At 40.4% G+C, this 22069-nt stretch overlaps 2 protein-coding genes and 1 long non-coding RNA gene across 6 annotated transcripts; 1 reads left to right on the top strand and 2 right to left on the bottom strand.

Annotated features, from left to right (window-relative positions):
- Positions 1-1810: 1810 nt before the first annotated feature.
- On the bottom strand, positions 1811-14685 carry LOC148390886 (sodium-coupled neutral amino acid transporter 3-like). Of its 2 annotated transcripts, XM_088389323.1 has the most exons (17): positions 14508-14685; positions 10726-10875; positions 10505-10525; positions 10304-10385; positions 10117-10232; positions 8932-9005; positions 8678-8770; positions 8495-8576; positions 6529-6611; positions 6352-6410; positions 5991-6161; positions 5768-5847; positions 5582-5682; positions 5310-5434; positions 5061-5205; positions 3929-4032; positions 1811-3854 (listed from the first exon to the last, which is right to left on the bottom strand). In XM_088389323.1, the coding sequence occupies exons 2-17, from the start codon at positions 10827-10829 to the stop codon at positions 3750-3752; spliced, it is 1545 nt and encodes a 514-aa protein (XP_088245449.1). In that variant the 5' UTR covers positions 10830-10875; positions 14508-14685; the 3' UTR covers positions 1811-3749. The 2 variants fall into 2 exon arrangements, with proteins under 2 accessions (XP_088245449.1, XP_088245450.1); XM_088389324.1 differs by lacking the exon at positions 14508-14685 and having other exon boundaries at positions 10505-10541; positions 10726-10850.
- LOC148390887 (uncharacterized) lies at positions 13136-14441 on the top strand. 3 transcript variants are annotated; one of them, XR_015861239.1, is made up of 3 exons: positions 13136-13279; positions 13679-13800; positions 13899-14441. It is a non-coding gene; the product is annotated as an uncharacterized LOC148390887 (long non-coding RNA). The 3 variants fall into 3 exon arrangements; XR_015861238.1 differs by having other exon boundaries at positions 13218-13279; positions 13650-13795; XR_015861237.1 differs by having other exon boundaries at positions 13218-13279; positions 13650-13800.
- Positions 14686-15277: 592 nt separating the features above from the next.
- On the bottom strand, positions 15278-22021 carry LOC148390885 (RNA-binding protein 5-like). The gene is made up of 25 exons (XM_088389322.1): positions 21874-22021; positions 21605-21645; positions 20981-21158; positions 20695-20853; positions 20541-20610; positions 20048-20121; positions 19368-19451; positions 19056-19116; positions 18688-18753; positions 18423-18583; positions 18243-18340; positions 18075-18162; positions 17940-18008; positions 17810-17864; positions 17631-17731; positions 17434-17563; positions 17262-17353; positions 17010-17183; positions 16790-16930; positions 16632-16709; positions 16374-16550; positions 16211-16285; positions 16043-16143; positions 15822-15951; positions 15278-15720 (listed from the first exon to the last, which is right to left on the bottom strand). The coding sequence occupies exons 2-25, from the start codon at positions 21619-21621 to the stop codon at positions 15595-15597; spliced, it is 2505 nt and encodes an 834-aa protein (XP_088245448.1). The 5' UTR covers positions 21622-21645; positions 21874-22021; the 3' UTR covers positions 15278-15594.
- Positions 22022-22069: the final 48 nt, after the last annotated feature.

Genomic DNA, 22069 nt, shown 5'->3' with positions numbered 1-22069 from the left:
GATCGATGTGTGATGGCGACATTTTGAGCAAGTTTGTTCACTACACTATCAGCGACCAGCACGTTGTACCGATTGTTCATTTATACAATTTATTATCATCAAAGATCATGTGTTACCTTGAGGATGGAAAAGTTTGGCATCATTAGTCTTGGTTTCGCAACAACTTGGCACGTCAACTTGACTTCTTTATAGTCACATTAGCGAACTAAGGTGACCTATGCAACGATTTGTGTACAAAGAAAATGTGAACTTTACAACGTGACGTGGAGATTATTGTATGTTTTGGGGCTTATCCTGTTCACCGGTTGCGAGAACCAATCCTACCTGACGACAATGGTTGACTACACCCTTGACAAACAGTCAAACTCACATTCCCACTCTCATTGAATGAGAATGGGAGCTACTTGAACAATAATGACACCAAAAATAAATTAGACATGCATTAATGAGAGGTGATTATATTTTTAGAAGAACTATCAATAGTACCTCAACTATCAATAGTATACTTTTTATGGGATATTTTGTTATGTCATATATTTTTTGCTGTGCGATGCCAGGTTTGGCTCAAACTTTTGCATTAGCATTTAGCTGTTATAAGTTAAATAGCCCCAAGTGTAAAGGCTTTTACATACAAATTATATTCTTTTTCCGTTCCCCCATAAGTTTTTTTGCAATATTTTTATCAAAAAAAAGTTCTTGTGCTATACATTGTCATTTTGTGCAATCGGTTTAATTTCTCTTCTTTGTAAATGTTGTAAGTTTTTTATTTTAAATGATTTTGCCTTTCAATTTTTTTGTCATTTTTTATTCAAATGTTGACTTTAAATGTTCTGAACCTATGTAAATAGGTACATTACGTACCTTGTTCAAAAAAATGCACAACATAAATAAACCTACCCTGCTTTACCTTTTACCTACCTACCTTTCGGGCTATGCTGTACAAACAGTTTGTGAGATGATATTTTAGCTGAGTCACGTCGCTTATTTGTTTCAGCTTCCTTGACGTACTTAAAACTAATTTAGTTTCCTCTTCCTTGAGCTAATTAAAAACCTTTTAGTCACAGTTGTATGTATATCAGTGTATGCGAGTTGGTCATGGAGCCACAGCTACTGACACTGCACAAAAAGATTTTGCGCATCAATTTTTTGAAATATCATAGATGAGGGAGAATTTCTTCCTATTCTGGACTAACACAGGTATAATAAGAACAGTTGCACAATCCAGAGGAACCCTGATTTAAATCTTAGCTACCATCTGTGACGTGAGAGGAAATGGAGGCGGGATTGGATTCCGGGGAAGTAGGGTGTGGTGAAATACCTTTGAGACAATAAGTATTGAGAATTTTTTTTATCAACATTTTGTCCAACAGTGACTTCTTTTTTCTCTTACAACACAAAATTAACACTTTACACTAGTTCATTTGTAACAAGTAGTTGTTTTTTTTGGTAATTATCACTACCACTAATTGGAGGTAAGGAAGTACAAGTACTTCATTACTGTACTTGAATAGTTTTTTGGGGGGGGGGTAATTATTATTACCAGTAGTAGGAGGTAAGCATGTACAAGTACTTTAGTTTTCAAGCAGGCTTGACAGATGGATTCACTATTTTAAATAAAGAATGGGAAGACAAACAGCAGCCTCTGATGGACAATCAACATACTGTGCGTTATAATACATAATTGTCATTGTTCTAAAACGTACTACCATGCTTGGGTGCAATATTATTTTAGAATAGTGACAGTAAAATGTTCGTCAATCGGAGTCAGATTCAATTTAGAGTGCAAGACAGAAAAAAACAACACAATAGATGATGGAATAAAACATTTACCATTATTTTATTGTCAAACTAAAACCGGCTATTTACACTTTAATGCAGTAGGCCTCACAAATATAAAATGTTTACATTTATACACAGCATCAATGTAAAGCTAAGTCTCAATCCTCATTCATAAACTTTCTCATTTCCAGAGACGACTGTATTTTAACCTCAGCCACAATAATAATTGCATGCTTGACATATTGTATTCACTGACCTTGCAGCATTTGTGTGTTAAAAGTTAAAGGCTATTTTCTTCAAACAGTAGGTAGTTTGTTGTTGTTTTGGCAAATATATTGTAAAGAAAGGACAATCATTTCCTTGAGCTGTTCACAGTTTATCAGTGAAAACACCTTAATAGCATGAATTCAAATGGCTAGAGCTAAGATAAGAGATTTATCCATAAATAAACTGTGGAATTTGTTCAAATATAAAATATTGTTTGTTTACAAGCAGTACACCTTGGAGGGGGGAAATAGCTTTTTAAAAAAAATAGCTCTGAATTTATTTGTTTTGTGCTTTCACACTTGAAAAACTATATTGTACATTAAATATTTCCATTGAAAAAAAGAAAAGGTTAAATCAGCACAAAGAGAACATACAGTACATGCATGCTGTTAGTGCTGTGTGTTAAAAAAAAAAAAACAATTACCACAATAACACAACCCGAAATCATTTAAGATTGAAATGGACAGGTGATCATAAACATCGTAGATATACGAAAAACGTAATGCCATTCTGCAAAGGATAAACAAGTGACAACAGAATGTTGTCATCCTCACAAGAGCTTGTTACCAAATTAACTTTTAAACCCATCAGTCGGTTGATATTCATGTTGCTCTGCTTTTAGGTAAGTGTCATTACATTTGGATTTTTTTTTAGCTTAAAATGTATCTAAATCCACAGCATCAACACAAATCAAGACGAACTACAATAGTAGACATGCTCTCACTTCATTCATACTTCTTTCCCTTTAAAAATGTCTCACTCATTTCACAATATCATCTCTACAATTAATTGAGTTTATTTTAGATTTTAGTCAACAACTCGCCTGACTTGTGTGCGGGCAGCGTGGGATCGATTCCCACTCAGTGTGACTGGTTGTTCGACCAGTTCAGGTCAGGGAGGTCTGATGTAAGTTGGGATAGGTCAGAGGTCACCAAGTCTGGTCATTTGAATCAGGTGTGTCCTAGTAGGGCTGGATAGGAGCCCCTAAGAACCCAAGTTGCTGACCCCTGGGTTAGGCTTTGAGACCTTTAGCAGGATGTGCAGTGTTAAAAATGTTGTATGTGCGATTACACATAATTACAAAATTACACAATGTGCCTGAGCAATTAACTCAACAGTAGTTAAATATATGCAGACCTTTTGAATTTTAAAAAATAGCAGATATATAAATATACACTCCTGGTTGAATGTCATTTATCCCCTTGTGCATGCAAAAATAAATTATTAGCCTACAATTTTGGTTTTTACAGTGCCAGCTGCTGTTCTTTGTGCGTAACGTGGCTGGATTAGCTCAAAACTCATGGTTGCATTATGAAATTAAAGAGCACTATGCTCTTGAACATTCAGTGGCTACAATCGAATTAGGTCTGTAGCTATGCATTTGATTTAAAAAGATAATAAAGCTAAAAGAGTTGCTCAAACGTGTTCATTATAAAGTTTGTAGTCAACTATTTGCAGATATTTTGGTTACCTTGTTTAGTAAGAAAAGCATAAAAGCCTCTAAGTGTGACGCAGTGCAATTTTTTTTCCCCATAGCGTCGTAAAATTATCTGTTATGCCTGAGCTTTATTGAGGGTACCTAATCAGGTGGCCAGTGAGTGTCCATGTATAACGTTGCAGTAAAACGTCACTTCATCTAGCAATACAAGTGTGGTATTTTGATTGGCACTTTTTGATGTGCATGCTCTTAATTGTCATGGCTCCTAGTGGCCCCCGCCGGCATTGCTGCTCCCCGTCGTCCAGTCGATGATAATGAAACTCAGACTCATTATCATGAAGGAGACACCCAAGGCGGCAAAGCAGGTAGCCTATAAAAAAAGAATTTATGGATGGAATTGCTGCATGGCAGGGATGAGAGTAGAACTGGTCTAAAAATTCTTACCAGGATCTTGGGGCGAGAGTTCAAGGGTTCACTTTCTTTGGGAACAATGCGGATGTAGAAGACAGCAGGGAAGATGAAAATAAGGCAAGGAGCAGATGTAGCACCTGGAATCATGGAGGAGAAAAAAAATGCTTCTGTCAGTGTCAGTGATTGTCTTTTTTTTTAACTTTGCCGTCAATCGACTTTCGTAGGTAAAATAAACAACGAACAGTGACGGACTTTCCATCAGTCTGACAGAATGCCTACATCTGCTAAATAGTTATCATGACCAGAAATGCAAATTAACATTAAATGGTTAGCAGATCACTAAAAATGTAAATATAAATTACAAAAAACAAATTACAATCCGTACAATGTGACTGAAGAAAGTGAGACAAATAGAAAAAATAACCAATAGGCGAGTTGGATAAGTGTGCACACCCTAAAAGTAATACTCACTTATCATTTGCTCTAATAATCACATGCATGTCTTTTTTGGAGAGGTTTGGACACTTTTTGTTCACTGTTTTTGCAAAAAAGTGCCCCATATGTGTTGCAAGGACATCAGTAGTGTTCTTCAGCGCACCTCACACAACAACAATGTCTCCTCCATGATCTTTTACGACACGTCGGTCTCAGTGTGCTAAAAGTCGTCTTTCTCTATCAGTCCCGTTGTGAGCCAGGTTCTCCCCTGATGTATGTTTACAGCCATTCTATGTTTGTACCCTCACATGTTTGTCAGGCTAATGGCTCCTCTGAAAACGTCCTTGGCAGCAGCAAGTAAACAGAAATGCTTTCAACTTTCAACTCAGGCCAAAGAATGATGACCTCAGTTCTGTGAAATGAGTGGCACGGTAATATTGACTCTATTTGGCTGTACATCCCCCCCCCCCCCCCCCCCTTTTCTACGTCAACATGCAATAGTCACGTTTTTTTAGAATTCCAGGCAGGGGTATGGAACAGGTAGAAGAATGTCGAACATTGTGGACTTAAACTGTAAACACAGACACAATAAGTAAATAATAATTTAGCCTGTAAACACAGACACGATAAGTAAATCATAATCTTATTTGTTGAATTAAATCGAGTTGATTTTTGTGAAAAGAAAACCGAAAATATTCTTTCACCGGTCATTTGAAAAATATGTACTGACCAATGATTCCGAAGATGCCCAGAATGTTGGGAGCGAAAATGACCAGCATATTGATAAACATGAGCAGAACCACAGCGATGGCTATGTGACGCAGCCAGCTGAAAGCCTTGGTAGGGAACAACATCTGCTGGATGGCTCTGCGCACCTGTACACACACACATACACACACACACACAGGCAGACAAAATGAGATTAACCACATCATTGTGCTCCATTGTGGTCTCCAAGCATAAGAAATGGGAAACTCACGGGAAAGAGCACAATGGGGACTGTGAGTGTGACGGCGGTGAGGACGGCCACACGCACACACAGGATTAACGTGTCATAAGGATCAATGCGGCTGTAAGTGTGAAGTAATTCTGGCTCCACATTTCCTGCATGAAACAAATTCAGAAAGTTAATAAAAAAAAAAATGTCCTTTGCATATTCTAAAAGCAGTATCTTATTCAGTATGTTTTGTTATTAACTACAAAACAATCAATTTGTGGATACATAATTTGGATTCAAATACGAGCGTTCACCGTAGAAGGTTAGGTAGCCAAAGAGAGCTGCCAGAAAGTACATGGTGTACATGACAAAGATGGAGATGTTGGACACCTTCTGCATCTTCTCTTTAGTAGGGCTGCAATTTAAAAATAAATATGATTCCCGTGTCATATAGTTTGAGCTTGTGCATGATATTAGCATTTTAGGGACAAGCAACTCACTCGCGGAGCTCGGTGTAAATGGGGAGGACCTCTGGGTGGCACACAAAGGCAAAAGCCAAGATGGGGATGGTGTAGGCTGTCTGTGGAGAAGCACATGATACATTACACCAAAACAAAAGTGGTCCACAAGGATCCAAAATGGCTTCCCTAAAACATTCCAATCTATCTTCGTAAGATTCCCCAACCACATTGATTAAGATCCATATCGTGTTTGTAGGCTCACTTGTGAGTTGATGGTGAACATGCGTGGCCCGCAAAGGGCGTCGTCCTCTTCGTGAGTCAAGAGGTGATCACTGACGTGGTTCGACACGTTCAGGCTGTGATGGGCTGCAGTGTTGTTGAGAGAGTTGAACTCCTGGAAGGGGCACGGGATTTGGAACTTCTTGTAGATGACCTGGTGGGGAAATCAAATGAAACGCCATTTGCCTTTCTGTGACTCTTCCGGTCTCTATGTCAACCATCAAATGACACCATGCGACAAAATTCAAATTTCATAATGAAAAAATTATTTCTACAGAACCAAGAAATAGTTTTTTGTTTTAATTCGTATCTTTTTTATATTGTTTTCCACTCGGTCGACATACCGCAGTGAGGAAGAACACCATGCAGCTGAGAGAAAATCCACTGGTATAACCAAGGTAACCTGATAAAAAACAAAAGGGGTGGAGCTTATTCAATAATACACAATTGCTATATTTGACAGGATATTTGAACTTTGAGTCAAAGAGTATGTGGAAAGGGAGGATCGAATGTCTGCTCACCCAGCTGCTTCATCAGAGCCAGGGGCAGGATGACACTGGCGGAGACCATGACGACCAGGTAGTTGCCATTCAAGTACCAAAGACTGTTAAGGACAGCATAAAGTGCATGACCTCACTGTTTAAAATATATTGTCAATCATAATATTGTTTAATATGCAAGTATTCATTTCTTTGATTCTCCAACAGTAAAATTACTTGTGTAGTTTTTGCTTATGCAGTCACATAAAAATAGAATCCTTTACAACTGAGGATTTATAATATGAGAAGACTGGCAGCTGCCCAGAAAGAAGGACGGGCTTAAGCCAAGACACGCTAAACAAGACGCAAAGTCTGTAAAACATACTCGGCTGTAATTGCTTAGGCAATGTTAGCATTGCCGTGTTTTCAATCCCGGTTGCTGACTCACCATCTGCTAAATGTGGACTCCCACACACACCATTCAACAAGCTCTCCATTGATGACATTAATAAAACATAATCCCTGTAGAATATTCACTATGTACAGTGAATACAAGAAATTCCAAATGCTGGTTGACATTGAAGTTCTCATTTCAACCCTGTATAGGAAAAATGTTGCTGACTCTATCATAAACCTTTTATTTTTGGCTGAACTTCAAATGATACAACTTTTGGGGTGTTTTATTTTGGAGGGTTGACTGAGGTAAACCGCCCAGTTTTTTTTTTTTTCTTTTTTTGAAATAGCTGACCTACATTATTGTTGGATGGACCTCCAGTATTTATTCACTGTTTTGACATCGCTTCATAACAGTTTACAGTCAACAGACAAAGTCATCGTTCCTCAACGCATACGGCCAACGAGGTGCTAAATGGCGCGCGGGGGATTTCTCACCGAGCATTCCAAAGAAAACAAATCTCTCAAGGGGGCAAAAATGGTAAAGTGCAAACATCCATCGTTGGCATCTATGTCGCAAAATAGCACTCTAAGGTGCAGGTGATCTTTTAACAACCTCCCAGGTGGTCATTATAATTCAGATTTCACATCAAACCTTAGCCAAGATCGATTCCTTGACACCAGTAAATACTTTTACTTTTTTTTTCCAATTTCAACATGTTTTTCAAAACAAAAATGCAATGGAACCAGTTTTCAAACTGGCGTAATCACACTTGCCAGGTACTGACTGTATAAATAATGGCCACATATTTGAAAACATAAACATCTGCCCATCTTTTTGTATTTTGTCAAAGTAGCTCCCAATGGACAGGAAGCCCTGTTGAGTGCTTCACTTTTCAAAAATACACTTATGTAACCAACTGAAATGTGACACTTTGTTCACTCCAGGGTCAGAAGAGTCAAGTGCCAGTTCCAAGTTCACATGCATGACTTCAATTTCTCCTTGTGTGGTCAATGTGGCTTTATTTTTAGTGTTTGCATCTTGTACTACTATATATAAATTTCTATCATAGTATTTTAATGACTTCTTAAGTGGGAGGTGGCATTTCGTTCATCAGCCGCAAGTCATCGCCAGCTATTTTAAGAAGCTGAAGCTGTAAATAAAAAAACATGACTCCCTCGATTCCATGGATTGGAACGACAGGAGGGACGCCGGGCTGGCGTGAACCTTTGATGAGAGGTGGCGCCTCGGGCTCAGAATGAAGACCATGTGTCCCCATCTGCTGCTGTCACTTGTTTGTGTGTATCTGGTGAAAAGTTTTTCAACTCAACAATACAATTTGACCTATGGGAGTGACCTTAAGGTATCTGGCAGCATTCCTTTTTTTTGTTTGTTTGGAAGAGGTGGCAGGAACCCAGAGAAGTGCTGTGCGGTTTCATATAAAACATATTTGGCATGACTGGAAGTTGACATTGTGCCCGCACCAAATCAGCCAACGGCTATCAAGACAAGCCCCTCTCTGACTCGTTCAATTACAAGCATCCATTTTCATCACACCCCTCGAATGCCAGCTTGATCGGACAAGCTGCGAAGTCACGAGTGCTAGCCACTCACTCTGCGTTCGGGTCGGCCTTCAAGAATGCTTGGATGACCAGAGGTAACTCGGATTTCACAATGTACAGGTAGCTGGACATGGCTGCAACAGAGAGCAAATATTAAATACTAAGTTGGCCTCAAACATACATACATGCCTGAAAAAATCTGCGATGCCCAGTTTGATATGATTTAATCAGTCACCTCCAATGTTCTGCAGTGTGATTGCAATGCCGGCCGCCATTTTTCCAGGAGTTCCAAAGGCCCTGAAGCCAAGCTGTTCGTAAGCCCGAATTCCTGAAACCACAAAATTGTTATCTAGGAGACATCGCGGGCAATTTCTCCTATAAGACTCAAGTTTATAGAAAACACCACATGCACTATTCAAGCTTTTGACAAGTAAGTGAAATGATCATTTGAATATTTAATGATATTTAATGACTATAAGACATTCTTACCCACAATGCCGGAGGATTTGAGTAGCAGATGAATGGAATAAGATGACAAGGCAGCCACTGCAGTCAGAAGAAACCTGCAACATAATTCGATTTTTACATTTTCTGTCCTTGTCATTTCCAATTATTCGTACGCTGATTGCATTAGCGGATTTACATTCTGACTTTTGTCTTCTGTTAGCAGATCTTTCCATTTTGTGTTTGAGAAATATTACTTGTACCAGTTTTATTTTAAGTTTTGACTTCCTATGTTTGTTCACTTTCTGCTAACTTACTATTAGTCTCACCTAAACCTGAGCCAAAGACATTTAGCCAACATTTCCAAAGAGAACACGTCCCATAATAAACCAAACTATATGTATACTCTCTTACCGACTCCAGAAAGGCCACAGCCTAAAATAGTCCAACATGGCGCTCTAATGTGGGATCTGGATTTGCTCATTTATGTCCTCTTACGACGTGCAGACTGCAGCTGTCAGACATGGCCTTGGTAACCGCTGGTCATTTAGTCTGACTGCCTGTTTGTTTGAATGCAGGGTGCACAAGTGGAAGAATTGGGGTAGATAAAGACTCGAATGTCTGTCTTAGCTGGGTGAGCTACCTTCATGTCCTGCAACTAAAGACCTTGACACTGCAAGCTTTCCCAACCTCACTTTGGATGTATAATAATCAACCTGTCTTTACTGCCTCAATGTTTGGCTTACATTCCACGCCTCACCTCACAAAAGGATCGAACTGAATTTTTGGTTGATTTCTCGTATTGAAATTTCATTCGACTCTGCAGGTGTTCCTCATGAAATGTGGGTAATGTGCATCAGCATGAACAATTATCCATTGATGAACACAGTCAGGAAACTTTTAAATGCTGGAGCTTTCTCAAGGCTCAAGTCAACGTTTACAAAGCCTTCACCCACCCAGAAATACTGAGTGGACTTAAGGGCTTGGGAAAGGGGATTGATGTGGGTGCACCCTCTGACCAAATAGGAATGTTCAACAGTGGGTTCTCTCGTTTGTTTATTATGAGAAATGTCATTTTCATCAATGTGTGGGTCTCTATCTGCTACTACTTTCTCACCGTTAAAACTAATTATCAATCCATTTTTTTGTCAAGCTGCAACTCTCACACTTTCAACACCCCCGCTGTAGTTGATGCTAAATAAGGCACTGAGTATCATTGGTGTTACTCACAAGAAGAGGAGGATGCCAGTGTTGGCCATGGCATAAGCCAGTCCCAGAATTCCACTTCCCATTATGGCATTACCCAGGTTGAAGACAGACATACCAAAAGAGGTTTTCCCTTCAAACTGATACAACAAACACAAATATATAATAGCAAAAAAAAAAAAATACTACATGGTGAATTGTGTTTTCTCACGTCTGTGAATCGGACTGGTTTCTTTCCATCTGCACTTGGCAAAAATTCCTCATTCTCCAATGCTCCTTCAGGATCATCAAATCTAATGTGAGACATGCAGGCAATTAGCACAAGTGAAAGTTAAACACTTTTGCTAGTAACGTTCAAACCATGTGATCGGTTAAAGTCAGTAAATGAAGTTGAAATTCAGTTTAAACCTACCTGACCGTCTGAGTGCCATTTCTGTGCAAGGATCCACCCATTGAGGCAATAAAATAAACATGCAATAATAAAAAAAACAAAAGCAAACAGGCATTTAGTCAACACTCAGTCAACCTGTTACAAAGCTCTTAAGCAATGACAAATTCATAGCGCAAATACATAATGACAAATGTACAGTGCAAATACACATAACATGCTTGCGGAGTACCGGAAACACTCACTGATCATCCTCGAGCAACGTCTTTATCGGCACGTCCACATCATCTCCGAGGTTGTGGCTTTTCCCGTTGGATAGGATGTTCATCTCGGACTGAGCTTGCTCCATCGTGAAAGGTGTCGCCAACGCTTTTTGGATCGTTCGTTGTCAGTTTCTAATGGAGAAGGAAAACAGCAAGATGGACAATCGACAAAATGGATGAGTACATAAGGCCACAATATGTAATATGAATAATTGAATCCATAGTATTGTATGATTTGCCTCTGCGGTGCTTTGTTAGTACAATATATAAATATAAAACAAAATATCACAAGGAATCTTTCATTTTGAAGTTAAGTCAAGTCAAGTCAAGTTATTTTGAAGTTGAAGGCAAAATGGTTGCTGTTATTAGGTTTCCGTCTGTTGCATGGCTTTCTTGCCCTAAGCCAGTTCCTCTGTTGACACAATAACTTCCAACAAAACCAATTCATTCACCAACACCTCGCAACTTTGATCTAAGGATGCCGTCAGTCGGATAACACAAATGTGCCCTCGTTACATAATATCGCAAGCAAACAAATCACCCCGTCTCGGTCAAGGCCTGTTTGACTTTTTGCGTGTTTGTTTTTGTGTTTTGCGTACTGCGTGTCACAAGGCAGCCGATTCGGAGAGGTTTCGCACGCTGGTTGCTACATAATAATGTAATACTGTTTAACAACAAAACCACTCAAATTACCGGCAAGACAACTTGTATAAGTAATGCCAAAAAAAGAAAAAAATCACAGTCTTTTAAAACATGGTGCTCACTTTTACACACACCTCAAAGGACACAGAATATATAAATTTTAAAGCATGGGTTGAGTCTAATTACGGATAAGTGCAATACGAACATAGGAAATCAAATTGTTTTAGGAGTGAGTTGCCCTCTCCGACCTGCTCGGACCACGCATAAATATTAAATATATGAATATTCACAGTGGAAAATCCCTGCGTGCGTAATCAACCTCAAGTTGGGCAGAGCCAATCCCCTGTAATTGTTATGTAAAAACGTACCAATAACCAATTTGGAAGCAGCCGGCGGCTGGAGTTGGCTTCAGGCATGCTAACAACCAACTAAATAAAAATGCTAACATTTAAACATAACTTGTTTGGCTTTTTAAACATTTGCAGTTAATTGTTCTTATCGATCAAATAACCGTTGTGAAAAGCAAATCAGTTGTCATGAAAAGCTCTTGCTGTGAATTTTCCAGTGTTTGAACAGGTGAGTGGAAAATGAACAAGCAAATGCATAAAAAGTGGGGCTGTCAACATTTTCCGTTGTGTCAGTTGGGCAAGTGTTTAGGGGAGGAGGCCCATGTGGTCGTGCTCGATTAGGAACAGGCACGAGGTTGAGTCCAGAGCGCTTGGCAGCGTCAACTCATCCTCGGCCACGTGCCTTCAGAGTTCCACTAGGACACATGCTCTTGACGCACTCACCCCGTTCTGTGCTCAGAAGCTCACTTTAAGAAGACTTCGTTAGATACAACTGTAATCTTGACAATTTAGCAAATTGGTCATTTATGTAACGATGACCCGTCAACAACTATCATTAAGAAAAGCGACCAGTAAGTTTAATTTTGGCTAAAAAAATGACAAAATGAAGGTTTATTATTATTTTAAATATAACAAGAAAAGAATCAGGTGGAAGGCTAATGAAAAAATTATTGACGACCGTTGTTGCCAGGTATGGTATCCATTTTTATGTTTCAAAAGCAATTATTCATCTTGGAAACTTTTGACTCGAGGAATAGTAATGGCAAAACAATATTTTTAACTAACGTATAAAGAAAAAAGCGGCAAAACCACAAAGAACAACTTGTACCTATCCACTTAAGTATTTTTTGCAAATAAAAAAAACCCAGAACAAGCAAATATTTTACCATCCAAAGTTCATTGCCAGTAGCCTCGTCCCAAAAGCGTCATGGCTGTTTACACAATATTGTACATTTCCAGCATTGAGACAGAACGAAAAATGTGTGGGTGACCTCCAGAGGATGTTTGCACTTCACAGATGATCAAATTCATAAAATGCTCAGTTTAGCTACTACTGTCGAAAAATCGGGACAAACGTTTTGGAACACCAAGTCATGACACCTACTGGGAAAAAAATCTAAGCTAAAAGCAGCTTCCACTCTTCTGAGGAGACAAGATTTTGGCATGTCTGTTCAAATGTTTCAATATGAAATCTGGGCCTGTTTAATCAAAATGTAAACAATACTGACGTACTCATAGGAAGCCATGACTTGTTTTTTTTTATATGAATGGACAGCTTCTGGCATCTAATGGAAGAACATTCAATTGTTCTGCCTGTCGCTGGTATGGATGAGAAGAGAAACATTAATCACAATAGTGTTCTGACCAGTGATGTGAAATTGGATTTCCGCTGTACCCCTGATGATCCCTACCACACAGATGGCTGCCTCCCTCCCGCAAATAGAAAACACCTGACCAACGTCTGCTTAAACTGGTCAGTGCAAGTAAAGGTTGCTGACCGCAGCCGGGTTTATCTGACCACTAGCCAACTGTAATGAACCCAGCAGGTAAAATCCAGCATGTTGATGATGTTAGGATTGAGGGCTAAAGTAAAAAACACTACTCTCTTCACACCCCAAAATAGGGCCAGACCAATTTTGAGTTGTTTTTTTGGGGGTATATAGTTAGAAGCCAATTCTGATATTTGGTTTGGTAAAATTCTGATAACCGATTAATGAAATAATTAAAAACATATATTAAGACTGAAATAACTTATTTTTAAATTCCTATGTTGATGTGTAGCTCAAATCTGATGTCATGATTTCATCAGACTTCTTTGACAAACTGGAGATGATGGATTCAACGGCACATCTGCATGAATGCAGATAAGGAGGAAACTTGCTTAGGGACACAGTTCAGATTTTTTTTTTTACACAGGTCTTAGATTCGATGTCATTATTTTGCAGTGATAGTATGCATGGCAGCATACACAGACCAGGAGTCACCACTAAGATGGAATTCCAATTGCTGACTTTGGGTGAGAATCGGGACACACCATGGGTTGGTCGCCAGCCAATTGCAGGGTGTGGTGAGAAATGATCATTTACAATCACATTCACAACTCCGCACAATTTGGAGGGCTTCCTCTTTTTTTTTTTTTTTTTAACTTATCATGCATGTTTTCAGAACATGCAAACGCAACAAGCTGGGACCAGAGTCGAACCCTGGGCCCTGAACTGCGAGGCGGACGTGCTAACCAATATACCACCATGCCGCCGCCTATTGATGACTTAGATTAACATTTTGAATAACATTAACCAGTAGATTAACATTTTGAATATAATTAACCAGATCTGTTGGGTTTGTTGACCTGTTGCTGGTCCTGTAACAAAATTAGCTTGCGTTGATGCCGCTGGACTAAACATTGGAATAAAAAAAAAAGGAAATTACCCGAGCACGGTACTACTTATATATTTCTGAAGCCATGCGAAACAAAAGATAGAGCACAATCTGTCAGTGAGCCACATGGTCATGACATGTGGACTTGGTGCACACGCGGTAGAAATCCCAAAAACACGCGGTTTCGTTTTCATATGTAACTTTCTGTAACACCAATCTCATGTTAATCCGATAGGTGGTCCTCAAATGGCCAGCCTCCTGAACTCTGGTTTTATTTATCTCCTCGTCCTTTCAACCGGATCACTCCAGTAAGATGCACGCACGGACGATAAAAACACAATGAAACGTACTTTATATATATAAAAAAAAAAAAAAACCACAGAAAATATGTCTTACCAAAATGGTTAAAATGGAGAAATTGCCAGGATAAATTCCTCAGGCGCGTGACGGAAAGTCGTTTTCCTCCTTGGTTTTTATATATTAAAACGTGTTGGGAGTTTTACGCACAATTGGAGGGGCGCTCGCCTTGGTAGTAGCGAGCAGTGCTTGTGGAGTAATGCTATAGGCATTGTCAAGCACATTGCAGTCTAAACTGTGGGGGGTGGAGAAGGTCCGCCTCCTCTGGTCGTTCTCTCCAATCCCCCCCAACTGCCACCCACCCACTAGCAAACGCTTCCTACACGTACACTGCAAGCTCCTCAAGCAGCTCAAGTGGAAAACCATTTACGCACGGAGAGGCCAGTGCGTAAATCACGACGCTCGTGTTTCTGACCAGCGTCACGGTGAAAACAACGCGACTCCTAGAAAACATGATTGTCACCTCGTGTGTAAATAATGTCCATCTCAACAGGTTAAGTATAGTGTTACATTTCCAGTTCACATCCGCTTACAAGGAATGAGCGCAAATTTCCGTCACAGGAAGTGCACGAAATGGGGAGCCAAAAATAATGCGCTCACTAAGTCATTTTTTTAGGAACACCTGCACATTTTAGTCTGGGCCAATCCATTAACTGCAGTTGCTTATGACAGTGTTGAACATTCATTTTGCCAAGAGACATTTCCTGTGAACCACAGTTAATATTTGACTAATATTTGATTTGCATACTGGGTACCTAATTTTTTTTTAAAATATTTGATTTTATTTGCATACCAGGTAAAAGTGCAACTTTAGTTTTTTTAATTTTTAATGACAAGTGTTTTTTTTGGTGTAGTTTATTTGCTGCAAACATACAAGCCTTTTTGTATAAACTGTACAATCTCTGATGTACTAAGGAATATCCTATTAACACCACAAAAAAAAGAACACTATGTAAAACAGAAACGGTTACTTTGTGCATATGTACAACATATAAATTATATTTACTTATTTTCATATACCTCCATGTGAGATTCTTCAATTGGAGTGTTCAGCCACTGTGGTTCGAGGCAAAATAATTAACACACACGGGAGGAATGTGCCATAGCACTTCACAGTTCATCTTGCTCACTCCAATTCAGTAAAGCGAGCAAACATGGCTTTGCGGACTGCATCTTTGTACGTGTCAGATGCCGAGAGGGTGTAGTTGCTGCCTTTAGTTCCGAGACCAGCTCCTTTTGTTCTCAGTTGGGCCTTGAAGAATAGAGGGGGGGGGGATGCATGTGAAAAATCTCCCCATTTGTCATTTAAATACAGTGGATTGACGTTAACCATTACAATTCCTACTAAAATACCTGAATAGGTGCAGTGATGCCCTGCTGGTTGCGCCCGAGCCCTTTACCTTCCTTCCAGCCCATAGCTTGCAACATTTTATTGCCGATGTTGTCACTGTTTAGGCCATCTTTGGTGGGTTGCTCGTAGTTACTGTGGGAAACGAAGAAAAAGATCAGAATATACTATTCACGACGCATAATTTAACAACAGTATGTTTAAGTTGGGAATAAAAAATTCTTACACAGCTGGTGTTGGCTGGCTGTATTTCTTCTTTTTGGCGACAGGGGGCTCAGGGATACCGTATTTTTCTCGTCTCTCGGCTGCTCTGTCTCTGTATTTCAACTATACGGACAAAGTAGGAGTCCATTAGCAAACGTGCTACTAGTAACATAAAAGCCTTTAGTCGAACCTCGGTTTCTCTTCTCTCCAATTCCTCCAGCTCAGCTTCACTCATTTGGGATCGCCGCAAAACTTCCAGGTTTTTCTAAAACAAAAATTAAAAAAAATGACAAAACACATCTGCCATAAGCAAAACATCAACACTGTGAACTGCTCACAACAATATTTGTTACCTTGTGGAGGTCAGACAGCTGCTGATGTCTTAATAGCCCTTCTTTATTGGGAAACTGCCTCCTGCATAACAAGCAGGCAAGCTTCTTCCAGTCGGTCAGCTTGTCCTGGCCTCCCTCTCCGCCATCGGCTGCCTCCTCGGGGTCACTGTCTCCACTATAGGCTGCCACGAGGCCACACTGGCGTGCACAAAAGTGGCAAAACAGTTTTATGAAATCAGTTTTATTGCCTCCGAGGTGAGAAATGACACAAACATTTACCTTGGAGGAGCTGGTGGCCGCTTCCTCATCAGGAATATCTGTCACCTCTGTTACGAGTCTGTCTAGCACTCCGGCTTGCTGAAAATGTAGTACAGGCACTTTGAGCAGGAATAGCAAATACTGACATCCAACCAAAGTTACTAAATATACCGGGGTACCTTTTTTTCAAAAAGTATGAAGCCAGCATCAGCAGCGGCTGCCTCCTTCCTTTCCTCTTGACTGATTGGCTGGAAGCTGCTCTTGAAGTTCTCCTTCTGTTTATTAAGACTTTTGGCCCAGCGTTCCATATCTTTAGCAATCTGGAAAGAAATCACCATGTCACCAGAAAACCAAAAAGAAAATAATAGTCATGGCGCTGGTAGAGGACAAACATCTTACCTGCTGAGCAGTTTTGCTCTTTGGCTTTTCCTTCTTCTCTTTTCCTTCACGGGGTTCTTTAGCATTGGCTGCTGTGGCACCCGCTGTAGCGTTTGCATCAACTGAGACGGGGACATATGTCTGCTTCTCACCATCCCAATAAAGATACTGCTGAGTCTGAGAGTTGTAATAATACTGAGGAGAAAAAACAACAAAGGGTGTCCAATACAAGATGATGACAGAAAACAGATTATTAAATTGTGTGCTGCTTACATGCGTGTTTGGGTCATAGTACAGGCCACTTTGGGGGTCAAAATAATAGCCGGATGATTCATCATACTGATAAGTGGATGTGTCCGGAACAACTGTGTCAATTAAACAACATCAAGAATCAAAACAATAACATTCAATTGAACATGGAAATAACTATTGTTAAAGTTTGTACCGGTGGCCGTGTCTGTACTTTGTCCCGAGGTTGTCGCTGCAGCGGTTGCCGTGGCAGCAGCCACAGCGTCAGCACCAGAGATAGGTGCCGCCTGAGAATTGGCCTCCAACTTCTGAGCCAGCTGCAATGGCTGCAACCAATAGGTTTGTTATTTATGACACTTTCCATTAAATTAGTAGCACAATCAAACACATTACCTGAATAGCAGGCTGGCCAATAATATGGGGTTGGTAGACTTGCATGGTGGGGGGGAGAACTACCCCAGCAGCAGTCGGAACAAGCTTCATGTTAGGGGCAGCTGTAAATAAATATGCAGATTACATGTTTTAAATCCCAGAGCATAGAAGCATGGTGATGAAAGTTTAGCATTTGATACCTCCAAGAATTCCATTCTCCTGTGAGGTGCTGGCTCCTGCAACTTGATAGTAGGCCTACAAATAATGCAGAATTGTCAGTAAATTATTACACACAGGTAACGTCTTTCCATAACTCTCTGTTCTGCTGACCTGCGACATTGGAGTGTAGCCTTCGTGCAAGAGGCTATACTCGGATACTCCTTCGGCAGTCGACTGGGGCTGAAAAATCAAAACAATTTGGTAAGAATTTTTATTGATAGAAAAAGGGCGAGAAAATATTTCTACCTGACTTGAGGACCACTGGGCCGCAGCAATAGCTGTACTAGCAACAGAAAAGGCACTGACGCGATTCCCATCGGGAAGCAAAAGGTCCCTGGAGTTACAATTAAAGAAAAATTACCGTCTACTCAATAATCATCCATTCACAAAGCAAGAAATTGGACAGTTACACACTTTCTAGCACTCTTGGCGTAATCCACCCCAATTGTTTTCCCATCCAGTTTGAGACCTGGCTGCAGTCCTTGTAAGATTGTTAGCAGCTGAGACGCCTCCTGTGTTCACAAATACGGCAGAAATGTATTATTTAGTATCCCGTCAATGTAGACATTAAAAGATAAACAACATGTTTTTTACCAGAGGAGAAGACAGCTGGACAAAGGCAAAGCCTCGGTTCTGGCCTGTCTGTTTGTCCTTGATGAGGCGTATGTTGTTGGGAGCGAGATTAGCATATGGTGCCAGGACGGTCATGATGCCTTCCACGGAGCTCAGGGGAGCAATATTTCTCAGGATGATTGCTGGGAATGAGAACGAACAAATTAAAATCATTACCACATGCGGAGTGGCCTTCTGCTCTAAATTAAGCGGTGCAATATGTCTATACAATTAAAAGGGTCCTTACTGTCACCACAAAAGTCTCCACCGGGCTGATTTTCATTGAGGTCAGCATTACTATTCGTCTCAGATTCTGTTGAGAGAAAGAGAAACTTGGTCCATAAACGTGCCGTTTAGATGAGTCAACAAAAAAGGACAATAGCTGAAACCCTTTTCAACGGTCTTTTGAGTGACAATACCAAGGTTTGTAATTCAGCCAATTAACAATTTTGTCTGAAGTGCATGCTCTCCTTCCCATCTGAGTCAAAACGAAAAACTGACAGTCCATCATAAGGCTTCCAGGAGTCCCAAAAACTGGGCTGCATCCCAACATTGTTGCTTCAGCTTGCTTGCATGTTGGGAGTCGGTGGGCCTCATGTTGATTTAACTACTTACCGACTTTAGCTGCTGAACACCTGAAGCACTTCAGCCGCCTCCGGAAATTGTACAGGCCACACTGCAAGTAACCGTTCAAATCATTTTTATTATACACCTGCAAATGCCCTCTTGCACAGTGCTGCCTGAGACAACTTGAAGTCTATCTTGGTGCAGCACAACCGACTTACCTGGGATACCACCTAGCCTTTATTTATTTCAATATATAGCTGAATGAAGACAAGCTACCAGGACTGCAGCAATTTGAAAGTCTACATGCAAGAAGTGTGTGGGTAACTTGCAGAAAGGACTCAAGACAGGGCTAGAACTTACAGTATTGCAGAGCCAGTCTCCATAGTTGTGTCTGGGATGACTGTAGTGCATGTCCACATTTTTCCCTTGGATGACCAGACGTTTCTGAAAGAGGAAAAAAAATGTTACTCGAGTACTTGTGGCGTGTGTTGATCTTAACTCAACAGAGCAACCACTTTGGAAGGGGAGAGGAGGGGGTGAGGGACCCCCAGCATGTTTCCTTTGTTAAAGACAGACGTGGTGGTGTATGTGATGTGTAGAGAGAGCTTCTAAGTGTTTGGGACCCAAGTGCTCAGGGTGAGCCGGAGTAAGGTGTATTATGTGACCCTAAAAGACAATTCTGTTTTCTGGAAAACCACAGATGAGCTCACCACAAAAAAAAAAAAAAAATGTTGGCAAAAGGACTATTATAATAACTATTTTTTTAAAAATGTCCATTTTTTTGCATTGGGCTGTCCAAGTCTAATCAGTAATGCCAGCTTAATCGATGTATTTGCAGTGTTACATACATATTTAAAAGATGGCCTCACAAGTCCAAAGATATAATTGGTATTACAATAAACTACGTCAAAATAAGGTATTCATCCAGGAGAAAAAAAAAGCATTACATAATATTTTGGCTCAAAGCATTTAGGTTGCCTTTGGGGTAATTTTCCCTAAATCTCCAAGATTAAAACTAGACTTGGCGATTGTGAAGCAACCTGATTGGTCTCCATCCATCGGGTAGCATCTTGCAAGTGATAAAAGTCCACGAAGGCGAAACCACGGCTTATACCTAGAGACAGCATTCAAATATAGACGGGAGGCGTGTTAGTTAAGATTCCATGGGCATGATATTAAAACTGTTCCACAAAGTGCTTCACGACCCAGGCCTTGCGTGGTAAATGACAGGCCAATCCTTAAAGTGTTTTACCACAGTAAAACGAAAAGGAAAAAGGGAAACACTGCCCCGGTACCACTGATACCACTGCTCTCACCGTGCTAAGTAACAAACGTGCTCCTTCCTATTGCTCTTCTTACTTACCTGTACAGAATTTCTAATGATGGACACTTGAAGGCATCATTTCATTTTGTTAAGAACTAATCTGATCATGTTGTTTTGGGTAAATGGGTCTGACTGGAAGCAGATTTGCCCTATGGTCAAAGACGAGGGGGGGTGGGGGGGTCAAGGTCCATCGTGCATCCCAGTCTCACCTGTCTTTTTTTTCATCAGTCTGACATCGGCAGGCTGGGGACCCTCCAACTGATCAATGGCGAAACATATCTGCGTCACGCACAAAACAGTAAGATGATTACAATCTTCTTTCACACTATCAATAGTCCACATGCAAGCACAACCAAAACATACATCTTCCTCTGTGACGTGTGACGAAAGACCCCATAGCATGATAGTCTTGCTCCTTTTCTCATCCCCACTTTCTTTTCTGTAATCTTGATCCAGGTAGTCGCCATCTGAGTGATATCCATCTTCGGATCTGTCGCTGTTGCGTCTTTTTCGTTCTCTTGGCTTGAATGAAAACAGAACCGCGCACTGGTGAATTGTATATTTACTTTTAATGTTTGATAAAGTCCTTGCTTCAGGTCTCTGGGATCAACCGGCGATACCAAAAACGTAACAGTTATGGCATATTAACCTCTGGACTGTCTCTGGATCCTCGACGGTCTCGGTCTCGCTCTCCTTCGTTGCGATCTCCTCGTCTCTCATCCGACCAGCGGCGATCGCGCTCTTGATCCTTTTCCCGTCTGTCACGCCAATCAGAATCACGGGGTGCGTCGGAGCCATACCTGCCGCTCCTTTCAGTGCGACTTATCCTATTCAACAGGGAATTGCAAAGACAAATTTCAGTATGACACAAGGACCAACATAACACACTCAGATAACTCAAATGATTCAATCCTACTTAAAATATGACAACTAATACTTGTTCAGTTATCAATATGAGTGGTGTACGCTATCAGGCAGAACAATTGCAAATGCTATGTCAAAGCACTCCCCAATGCTGGGTTAGTGTGATTCCCCCCCCCCCCAAATATATTAGTGATCTTTAAAAAATGAAACTGATATTGATCTGTTTCGTCACATAGTAAGTTATTGTTGACCTTTATATTGACAAACCATGACCAGACCATTTCAGAAACATATAAAACTGATAAGCCTTGGCATCACGCAGTATCCTAGAAGCAAGACTCCGTTTTAATAAAGTTTGTTGACCATAAATCTAACAGTTTATAACTGCCATCATACGACTGCAACACACCTCTTATCTGCTCCCATTTGTCACGAATGCTTCCACACGATCTGTGGAAAACGAGCATGAAAAAGGCTTATTTGAATGTAAAATAATAAATAAAATTGACACGTATGCACAAAGGCAAAATGTAGCTATCGAAAGCTTCAATCGCTATGGCCGCAAAACACAGTTTAAGCGTATTCATCTCCAGCTCCGTCATTTAACACATTTTTACGAATTATGAACCCAAATAAATTTACTGTTGCACAATTACGTTTAAATGTACACCAACTCACCAGTGTGATACTACTGTCTTGACAATGACGTGTAAGGTTTTAAACGTGATATTTTTTTAAATTGACGAACAACTCCTGTCTTGTATGCCTTTCATGAAAGGACGACGTCAGCTTCTTCTTCCCAAGATGCATTGGGGTTTCCATTGTACTCAGGCATTATCACCCCGTTTTTGCCTTACAGGAGGATTGGGCTCTA

This window comes from Syngnathus floridae, chromosome 11 (assembly GCF_059516105.1).
Source record: "Syngnathus floridae isolate MCC-2025c chromosome 11, RoL_Sflo_1.0, whole genome shotgun sequence".
Taxonomy (NCBI): domain Eukaryota; kingdom Metazoa; phylum Chordata; class Actinopteri; order Syngnathiformes; family Syngnathidae; genus Syngnathus; species Syngnathus floridae.
This window is presented reverse-complemented; position numbering and strand designations above follow the sequence as displayed.

Bases quoted from the DNA above. Each gene is read 5' to 3' on its own strand.
- LOC148390886 (XM_088389323.1), bottom strand. From the start codon at position 10,829: ATGGAGCAAGCTCAGTCCGAGATGAACATCCTATCCAACGGGAAAAGC. The intron at 10,386-10,504 runs GTAGGTTTAAAC...GTCTCACATTAG, and splicing joins AATGGCACTCAGACGGTCAG to ATTTGATGATCCTGAAGGAG. The intron at 5,848-5,990 runs GTGAGCCTACAA...GCTTCTCCACAG, and splicing joins TGTTCACCATCAACTCACAA to ACAGCCTACACCATCCCCAT.
- LOC148390885 (XM_088389322.1), bottom strand. The intron at 19,452-20,047 runs GTTGCTTCACAA...TTCCTCTTTCAG, and splicing joins GATGGATGGAGACCAATCAG to AAACGTCTGGTCATCCAAGG. The intron at 18,009-18,074 runs GTAGAAATATTT...TTGATTTTTCAG, and splicing joins CCCAGTGGTCCTCAAGTCAG to CCCCAGTCGACTGCCGAAGG.